The following is a 10,596-nucleotide window of genomic DNA, read 5'->3' as shown; positions in this document are numbered from 1 at the left end:
AGCACCCATTTCTTGAGCTAAACCGAGTCCTGCCAGAACTGCCTCATACTCGGCTTCGTTATTCGTAGTTTTAAATTTTAGCTTCAAAGAACTGCATAGTTCTTCCCCATCCGTGGTAATCATCACTATTCCAGCTCAGTGCTTCTTCGTAGATGATCCATCCACATAAATTACCCATGTCTCATCATTCAGCGAACCTGTCACATCTGGCAAATTAGTGAACTCTGCCAGAAAATCAGTCAGTGCTTGACCTTTGAGAGAATTCCGAGAGAGAAACTCAATGTCAAATTCTCCCAGTTCAATTGTCCAATCAGCTAATCTTCCAGATAGAACTAGCTTTCTTAACACCTTCTTCAAAGGATACTCGGTTAATACCCTTATAGTATGAGCTTGAAAGTATGGTCTGAGTTTTCTAGATGCTATAATCAAGGCGAAAGACAGTTTCTCCACCTGGGGATATTTTTCTTCAGCTCCCCTTAAGGCTCTGCTGATGAAGTACACAGGCCTCTGAATTCCCTCTTCTTCTCGAATTAATGCTGCACTCACATCTGTGGGAGACACAGCTAAGTACAGATACAGTGCTTCTCCAAGCCTCGTCTGGCTTAGCAAAGGTGAGCTCATTAGATACTTTTTTAGCTTTCCGAAGGCTTCTTTACATTCGTTCGTCCATTCAAAGGTCTTTCGTAAGACTTTAAAAAATGGAAGACACTTATCGGTTGATCGTGAAATGAATCGATTTAGTGCTGCTATTCTTCCCGTTAATTGCTGGAGTTGTTTTAAAGTTTTTGGAGACTGCATGTCTAAGACAGCTTGTATCTTCTCGAGGTTAGCCTCTATTCCTCGGCTCGACACCATGTAACTGAGGAACTTTCCCGATGAGACTCCAAATGCACATTTCGAGGGATTCAACTTCATCCCGTACTTCTTCAAGGTTATGAACGTCTCTTGCAAGTCGAGTGCATGGTTCTGCGGTAGTACACTCTTGACTAGAATGTCATCAACGTATACCTCCATATTCCGTTCGATCTGGACTCGGAACATTTTGTTATCTAGCCTCTAGTATATTGCCCCTGCATTCATCAAACTGAAGGACATGAGTCTGTAACAGTACAGGCCTCGGTCGGTTATGAATGCAGTTTTTTCATGATCTTCTGGCTGCATATATATCTGGTTGTAACCAGAGAAAGCATCCATAAAGCTGAGTAAGCCATAGTCCGCTGTCAAGTCCACCAATGCATCGATACAGGGTAATGAAAAGCTGTCTTTTGGACAAGCTTTGTTGAGGTCGGTAAAATCTACGCACATCTTCCATTTCCCATTGAATTTTTTAACCAATACTACGTTGGCTAACCAATCGGGATAATAAACTTCCTCAATAAAACGAGCCTTGAGAAGCTTCTCTACTTCTTCAGCTATAGCCATATTCCGTTTAGGGGCAAACTTTCTTCTCTTTCGCTTCACCAGCTTCATACTTGGATCCACGTTGAGTTGGTGAAGAATGTCTTCAGGACTGATTCCTGGCATATCTTCTTGGGTCCACGCGAAAACTTCTAAGTTCTGTCGAAGGAAGGTGACGAGACCTTCTCAGACCCTAGGACTGATTTGTGTCCCAATTTTCAAAATTTTTCCTTCACCGACCACTATGTCTTCTAATGGCTCGGTTGGCTCTCCCTTAGGCTCATTCCTACCTTTACCACCTACTATACCAATTACTATAGGAGTTGGATCAGAGGCATTCTTGAGAGATGTATTGTAACATCTTCTCGCCTGAGTCTGATCCCCTCTTACTTCTCCAACTCCTTCTTCAGTTTGGAACTTCATCATCAAGTGGTATGTTGAAGTTACGGCCTTCAACTTATTCAAAGCAGGACGACCTATGATAGTATTGTAAGCACCGGGTTGGTCTATGACCAAGAAGTCTACCATTGCAGTCACAGGTAGTGAAATAAGGCCAATCGGCTAGACTTGCTCCCCTGCAAATCCGACCAAGGGAGAATTAAATGGTTCGATCTTGTCACGACCAATACCCATTTGCTTGAAGACCGGCCAATACAGGACATCGGCCGAACTTCCATTGTCCACCAAAATTTGATGGATCATATGGTTGGCCATTGTCACTATTACTACTAGTGGATCGTCATGCGGCTGCATTACCCCCCTAGCATCCTCCTCAGAAAAAGAAAGAGTCATTGAATCCTTCCTCGGAACCTTAGAAGGTCTTTGCACTGTAAGGACCTCTTCAGTCTGTGTTTTTCTCGCATAAGCCTTTTTGGCTGAGTTGGATTGTCCTCCACCAGCTATTCCTCCTGCAATAGTGTGGATTTCACCTACCACTCCTTGGTCTCGAGGAGCTCTCGGATCCTCTCACGGAGCATCCTTGCGATCACGTCTCGGATCTCTACCTCCTGCGCCTCGGTTTGCATCCAATAGAAGGGGTTGTTGGTGAACCACATCTCGATTCCTTTCTCCTCCAAGGAACCTCACTAGCCTTCCATTTCTAATGAAGGTTTCGATTGCCTGACGTAGAGTTATACAATCTTCTGTCAAATGCCCGTGATCATTATGATACTCATAGAACTTTGTCCGGTCTCGCTTCCTCAGATCACCCCACAACTTACTTGGCCACCTGAAAGCTGGGTCCCTTCTAATCTCCATGAATACTTCGTTGACACCAACATTCAAGGGTGTGAACCTTCGATCTTCACATCGCCGAGGCTCTATCTTCGGGAAGGATGGCATGGTCTTCTTCACCACTTTCTTTTGGAATTTCCCTTCTTTCGGAGTGGACGTTGCGGGTATCTCCTTCTTGCTTTCCTCCTTTTCTTGGTCCTCTTCCTCCTGACCTTTCGTTAAAGCCTTAATCATTTCCTCTTGATTGATGTATTCCTCAGTCTTACTGATAAACTGGCAAAGAGCTATCTCTATCGAACTCTTTGATACTTTGGCCATCAGAGGCCCATTTAGCCTGACTCCGTGCCATAATGCGGATAATATTGTTTGATCACCTTGGTTCTCCACCAACAGCTTTTCTTTATTAAACCTGAGCATGAAATCATTCAAACTCTCTTCTATTCCCTGATGAAGAGATAGCAAACAAGCTGAGTGCTTCTTCGTCTTCCGGGTTGCCAAGAATTGGCTTAAGAAGAGGCATCTGAGTTCTTTGAAGTTATCCACCGACTTGGCTGGCAATCTGGCGAACCAATCTTTAGCAACTCCTTCTAAGGTGAGGGGAAAGATTCTGCATGCAATTTCGTCCGAAAATCTAAGAAGGGAAAAATTAGCGCGGATGTTTCCCATATATTCAGAAGGGTTGCCATTACCGTCAAACTCCTTGACACGAGGCATTTTGAAGTTGTCAGGCAAGGGGAAACCCAACACTCGATTAGTGAAAGGCAGGTCGGTGTTGTACATAAGCTCCCCAGCAGGGCTTTTCTCCTTTTTGGCAGCCAACTTGCGAGTTAGTTCTTCATACTTGTTTTTAAGATCTTCTATGTCATCACTCATCTGGCCCTCATTCCACCCATTATGGTGGTCGCCATGGTGAGGTTGTTCCCGTCGAGGCCTAGTATGCTGAGACCTCTCCGGCTCTCCTGCTCAGGATGTTCCTCATTCTGGACAGTCGTATGATGGCTGGCTTGAACCGAACTCACATCTTCTTCACGGTGCGAATCTGCAATCAACTTTCCCTTGCGGATTTCTACACGCCTTTCCTTCTCATGCCTTTCTTCACGCTTCTTTGCCCGCCTTTCCTCGTGCTCTTGGTCCCTCCGGCTATTATGGCCTTCAGCAATCGTGAGCCTTGTGGCGAGGTCTTCATTCTGCTTCTTCAGGGCCTTCATAGACTCGGTCATCTGCTTCATAAACTCAGCTAAGTTGGATGGTACTAGTGCTTTGGAAGCTCCGGCAGTAGAATGAGTGGTCATCATAATGGATTAATAGATGGTAAGAACTGATAAAAATCAAGTTCCCACAGACGGCGCTAAACCGTTGAAGCATAGTTTTCCTAAAGATGACATGGCACATCTGTTGGCTCTGAGTTGACCAACATACAAGTGGTTTGACTACACAACAAAGAAGAAGAGAAGGATCGAAGAGACCGGGGGTGAGCTGGTGGGGACACTCCGATGCCTAAGTCAGAATGAGAGATAGTATGAGCAACAAAAGAAGAAGTCAAAGGCAAAGTTGTGCTTACCCCTTTATGGAGAGATCATCTGTCTTTTATAGGCATGAAGTAGTGAAAGTCCCTTCACCAACGAATCACTCTTTCCTAAGTTTCTACGATGCAGTTACTAATAAAGGGATTTGGGTGATCATCCTCTCCGAGATCTTAGGGGATCAAGATCATAGGATTTGGTGGTTGCATGTATCACTTGATTTGAACATTTGTACATGATTTGTGGGATAATATATTTGATTTGCATTTTAGATAGATATGGCAGCTTTTGAATAAACAAGATCACTTATCTGTTAATGGATGTATCTTTTAAGATACCTGAGTTATCCTTGTAGCCGAGACCTGTGTGTCCTGAGTTAGTCTCGGACTTAATGGTCTCGGCTCGAGGGTCTCGGATCCCATGGGTCTCGAATATGAGGGCCTCGGATATGTAGGTCTTGGACTTGTTTGCCCGAATCCTTACTGGGCCTGGGCCTTTCCATGATTGAGCTGGAGCCGAGGATTACCAGGTATTTAATGGTTTGATCTATGACATAACACATATAATGGCCAGTCACATACATGTGAGGAATTCATGAAAACATGAATTAATCAAGTTAAATATCACAACATGATCATCTCAAAGGCGCCAATATTGAAATATTAAATAAGCATAATTAGGGCTTTAATCTAGCCGTCCTAAAGAGTTAGTTACACATAGTGAAAATAAAGGAAAAGTAAAGGGAAAGAAAGAACCGAAAACTGCTCCTAGAAGTAGCCTCCAAATTCCTCTCCCCAAAGTTGTCTCCTTCCAAAGCATACATACTCTAGAGGCTTAAGGGTCTATTTATAGGCTTTAGAAGTCCTTCAAACTAGTAAACCTAGGAATTTCATAGGGTTTCAAAACCTATTACAATTGGGAGTTGGAAAACCCTAATATGGAAATATTAGCATTCCGGCCGCAGCTTTGATGTGCCTTCTGCGCATGGGTGCGATCGATCGCAACCCGTGTGCGTTCGATCGCAGGTTTGTGATCGAGCCTCTTCTGTTGTGCGCTCGTAGCCTGCTTGATGTGTTTTCTTCCCTGGTACTGCACTCGATCGCAGGGAACCTGTGATCGATTGCAGTGTCAGGGGCTCCCATTTTTCCCATCTTCTCTCTTTGAGCCCAAATTTTCCAGATTTACTTCATTTTCTTTCAAAAGTCTGGAAAACTATGGAAAACACAAAAGGAATTAAAATGGCCTAATTAACTAAAACCAAAGGATTAAAACATATAAGTTAATGGCTGAAAATATGAATATTTTAGCACTTAACACACCCCCAAACTTACATATTGCTAGTCCCTTAGCAATACAAAACTAACAACAAAAATGAAAAACAGAGAACAAAAAGATAAATCCATCTTTCGTGGGATGTACAATTGCATTTAGCATATACAACAAGCCTTTTAAACTTCTAAGAATTCCCCAGAGGACGAGTGAAGTCTCGTGAGGGTTTTCTAAAAATGTTACCCACAAACATCATGCACAGTTCATGTTATTCCAAAAATTAAGATCATGATTTTCATTCATTAGCAAGCTTAAAATGACAAACTCCATCTTCACAATGAATTGGAATCTCAAAGTTTAATTACTTACAGAGGACATGCTAAAACATAACAAGTTTGAAAACAGTGTAAGGTGAGTTAGCACAAAATTATGAGGCTTTCAAATCTTTCCAATGTGTAATGTCTCTATATCTCAAAATTCACTGAAATCCCTATTAGAGTGAACAACCATGGCATATTTATTTTTCTCTCTCTCTCTTTTTTTTTTTTTTTTGTCAAGTTGTGTAATGTTTGGTTCCTTTAAGCTTTCTAATTGACCCTTGTAGCGAGTGTGAAGTCAATGACTCCCAAACCAGATGGTTTTAGGGCATTAGGTGTAGAGACACCCCTAAGGACCTACTAACTCAAGTCAAAGAGGCTACAAAACCAAACTAACCATGACATCAATCAAATCAAAATTTTGGAGAAAATTCACTTTACCCCCTGAAGTTTCAGGAGTTTTTCAATTTGAACCCCAATGTTTAAAAATTCGCAATGTATCCCCCTAATGTTTTAAAAAATTTTAATTCAGACCCTCCGTTACTAATTTCCGTATAATTGGATAGAAATCATCCCACGTGTGTCTCACGTGGGATTTTGATGCCCTCTATTCCAATTTTGCCCTCATTAAAACCTATGAAATTATGTAATTACTCTCAATTTCATAGGTTTTAATGAGGGTAATTATGTAATTTCATATGTTTTAATGAGTGCAAAATTGGAATAGAGGGCATCAAAATCCCACGTGAGATGCACGTGGGATGATTTTCATCAAATTAGACGGAAATTAGTAACGAAGGGCCTGAATTGAAAATTTTTGAAACATTAGGGGGGTACATTGCCAATTTTTAAGCATTGGGGTTCGAATTGAAAAACTCCTGAAACTTCAGGGAGGTAAAGTGAATTTAACCCCAAAATTTTTCACCTTTTGACGTGAATACTCAATGCTTTGAGGCGAGAGGTCCAGTTACTCAGTGAAAAGCCAATCAATGATCATTTATTTATTCTTTTTTTTCTTTTTTTTTTTTCCACAAATATGCCAAAGTGTCCATCTAATAAATCATCCAGTCTCATCCAAGATACAGAAACACACATATCAGACCTCATGTCATACCTCACAAATTATGTGCTAATGTGCTTGAGTGCTTAGATCAAACATGTGATTTTTCAACTGTTCTAAACAAGTAATCAAACTAATAGATTCACTCATCAGATCATGTATTCAAAATTTTAAGCTCACTGATAATGTCAAGCCACAATTCTTTTAGATCAACCAAAATTTTAAGACAAACATGAACATGCATATATATTTTTTTTCTTTATGATTTTTCACAAATAAAAATAAAATAAAACTGGGACAAAGTGTGTGTAAAGTGTCCCCCATACCCCTAAACTTAAATTACACATTGTCCGAAATGTGTGTATAATATGGAAAGAATTTACTCGGGAGATGGACAAACTGTTTGAAATAGCATGGCTCATTGCACACCCCCAAACTTGAATTGAAGCACACTTATCCCTGCAAAACATCAAAACACAAAAACAAGTAGAATGAAACAAAACTAAAGATAAAAAGATGAAATGAAAATACACAAAGACAAAAATAAAATAACAAGATAACTATGGGGTGCCTCCCATGAGCGCTAAGTTTAACGTCTTCAGCCAGACTGTGGTCCCTGCTCAAAGTTGTCCCGAAGAAGATGCTTGGTTCGGGAATTCTGTCGAACACCTGGTGTGCACTGTGATGACCAAGGTTGCTAAGGCATGGCAACGACATCCCAAAACCCCTTGCAAAAGATGAAAACCCAACCACAGAGATGCAAATGTGGGTGGTGAAACACCCACAATTTGCAAAAATTATGTAAAAATGGAAGTTGGGGGAGTAGGAGTTGGGTGTGTGATGTGTTGTGTGAAGAGAAAACGGGTTGTGTGGTTGTGAGGTGGTGTTGTGGAGGTGCGGTGAGGTGGTGGTTGAAGACCGGTGGAAGTGAGGGATAAGGGGTGGTGTGCCGGTAGAGGTGATGTGCAGTGATGGAGTGTGTGTGGCGTAGGGAAGAAAAGAATGTGGGGAATGGGGGAAAGTGACCAAAATTAGGTCATGTGGCTTGCTGCCTGAGTGTGCACTCGATCGCACGCATGGTGCGCTTGATCGTACTCGCGCGGTGGAGTGCGTGTTTGGGTGATGTGCGCTCGAACGCACACATGGTGTGCTTGATCGTACTAATAGAATGCAATGCAGCCAAAAGTTGGTTAGTGTGCCCGATCGCACTCAGGGTGCGCTCAATCGCAGTAACAGAATGTAACAAAATTGACCAAGGACTCGAAAGATTAAAACACTAAAGTAAAATAAAACACAAAGGAAAACAAAAACAAAATATAAATAAAACAAACAACAAAATAAAAAGGATATGCTATGGGGTGCCTCTCATGAGCGCTAAGTTTAATGTCTTCAGCCAGACGGTGGTACTTTAAACTTGAAGCACCAATCTTTCCTTCTCTTGCACCAAAGGGAATGAATCTTTTCTGCTGCAAGGTGATTCCGAGTGTTTTTAGATCGGGGAGGACCACTCTGAGTTTTCTCAAACAGGTGCTCATCCAGTGGGGAATCATGAACTGGAATATAGTAAGAAGAAAACTCAAGAAGCTTTTCTATCTCGATGTCCTCAAATTGCTCATGTAGTAGCTCTAATAGGCTTCTCTCTTGGCCTCTTGGTGTTTCAGGAATAAGAGCTAATGGTGAAAAAATCTTAGTGCTCTCTTCTTTTTCCCGATGTAGCTCCTCTTGAACTTTGGTTTGCTCCCCATTCCCCTCTTCCACTTGATTTTCAACCACCTCTTCTCTCTTTAACATGACAACTTGCTCATGATAGTATGTGCACTCTTCCTCCATGTAATGCTCATTAGGATTGGCCACCAACTGATTTTGACACTCTTCGTCTTCTTTAAGTGTATTTGATTTTTGTTTGAGGTGGGCCTCCAACCATTCAAATCATTGCTCTCTTTCCTCCATGCGGCTAAGATGAGCTGTTGTATGTTTTGCAAAGTCAGCACACTATCTTTCGAAGGCAGCAATTGCTTCTTCTAATGCAGACCTTTTTGGAGGAGGTGTTTCCTCTTGGTACTATTGAGGCCAATCGATGGGGAATGCACTCCGATCCTTGTCAAATTGTCCCATTCGTACTTCCAGTCTTTGAATGGCTTGATCATTTCTTTGAAACGCTTGATCGATCCTTGTATTGATTTGTTCTTGATCAGTCATCAATTGCTGGAGTTGGGTGGCTGGCTGAATAGGAGAGATGTTTCGACTAGCCATGGATTTTACAAGTATATTTAATGTCTTTTGCATGGCATCCAGCTGATCTTGTAGTGGTGGATCCGATTGAGAGGAATATGAATGATTTCTAGGAGCTTGAGCTTGCCATGAAAGATTGGACTGTTGGCTCCATGTTGGGTTAAAGGAATCAAAATAGCGGCTGTTCCCCACTCTAGAGAATGCTGCGTTCATGTATTGGTTAGAAATTGCCTCAATGTAGGACTTACGAAGATGCAGACTCAACTGACCCTACATAAAACAACAGAAAAAAAATCAAATCTATAATTATCGCAGTACTGTACTGCTCTTTGGATGTACGATCGATCGCACCGTGAGGTGCGCTCGATAGCCCTGGTTGGGTGCTTGAGCGCACCTCCAGAGGCACAGAAACTGCGGAAAAGAGTATAAAAATAGAAAATTTTAAAGCAAAAATAAATTAAAAGAAAAAAAAATTCCAAACAAAATCAAACAATCCCCGGCAACGGCGACAAAAACTTGTTGTGCCAAATACTACCTAAATTAATAGATAATATTTAATACGTTTTAACTTGTAAGTGCACAAGATCAAAACAATAGTATAGTGCAGCAAGTACTAGATCGATTCCATGAGGATTGTGATTTTATTTAGAATTAATTAAAAATATCAACTTGTCACTGAATTGATATATTGAAAAAGAAATAAAAAGATCTAAAGATAAATGAAAGACTAAAGGTAGGGCTTTGATATCCAACACTAATTATATTTAGATAATATATCAATATGCCAATGTTTTGATCATGTCATGTATATCTAATGTTTGTCAACCTAAGGGCATGGGTGCATACTCCTTAAGCTATTGATTTCCCTAAGCAACGAGTTAGGTATGGGTGTATACTCTAACTCTTTTCTTTCCTAAAGGATTTAGCATGGGTGTATACTAAGTTGTTCTTTAGGAAAGCATATATTCTGTGAAAATCGACAAACACATAAAGCCTAGGGCATGGGTATATACTCCCGGTTCCCCATGTTGATTAACCCAAGAACCCAGTATGGATTTTTTTTGTTACTTTTATTAAACCCAGGACTCGGTTATCCAAATTGATGTAACTAATTAGTCCATACCGTATGCATATAATGGCCAGTCACATACATATGAAGAATTCATGGAAACATGAATTAATCAAGTTAAATATCACATTATGATCATCACGGAGGCGACAATATTGAAATATTAAATAAGCATAATTAGGGCTTCAATCTAGCCCTCCTAAAGAGTTAGTTACATATAATGAAAATAAAGGAAAAGTAAAGGGAAAGAAAGAACCGAAAACTACTCCTAGAAGTAGCCTCCAAATTCCTCTCCCCAAAGTTGTCTCCTTCCAAAGTGTACATACTCTAGAGGCTTAAGGGTCTATTTATAGGCTTTAGAAGTCCTTGACAAACTAGTAAACCTAGGAATTTCATAGGGTTTCAAAACCTATTACAATTGGGAGTTGGAAAACCCTAATATGGAAATATTAGCATTCTAGCTGCAGCTTTGATGTGCCTCATGCGCACGAGTGC

At 41.0% G+C, this 10,596-nt stretch overlaps 1 protein-coding gene across 1 annotated transcript; it reads right to left on the bottom strand.

Annotated features, from left to right (window-relative positions):
• Nucleotides 1-1,959: 1,959 nt before the first annotated feature.
• On the bottom strand, nt 1,960-3,504 carry LOC132167447 (uncharacterized). Its single transcript, XM_059578429.1, has 2 exons — nt 2,403-3,504; nt 1,960-2,306 (listed from the first exon to the last, which is right to left on the bottom strand). Exons 1-2 carry the CDS (start codon nt 3,502-3,504, stop codon nt 1,960-1,962), a joined length of 1,449 nt encoding a protein of 482 aa, XP_059434412.1.
• Nucleotides 3,505-10,596: the final 7,092 nt, after the last annotated feature.

This window comes from Corylus avellana, chromosome ca1, assembly GCF_901000735.1.
Source record: "Corylus avellana chromosome ca1, CavTom2PMs-1.0".
In the NCBI taxonomy this organism is placed as follows: domain Eukaryota; kingdom Viridiplantae; phylum Streptophyta; class Magnoliopsida; order Fagales; family Betulaceae; genus Corylus; species Corylus avellana.
Note: the sequence above shows the minus strand (reverse complement) of the source record. Positions and strands in the feature narration are given on the sequence as shown.

What these genes read in the sequence shown, in the direction of transcription:
- LOC132167447 (XM_059578429.1), bottom strand. Translation starts at nt 3,504, where the DNA reads ATGAGTGATGACATAGAAGATCTTAAAAACAAGTATGAAGAACTAACT. An exon ending in TGCAAACCGAGGCGCAGGAG is followed by an intron (nt 2,307 to 2,402) that starts GTAGAGATCCGA and finishes ACACTATTGCAG; the next exon opens with GAGGAATAGCTGGTGGAGGA.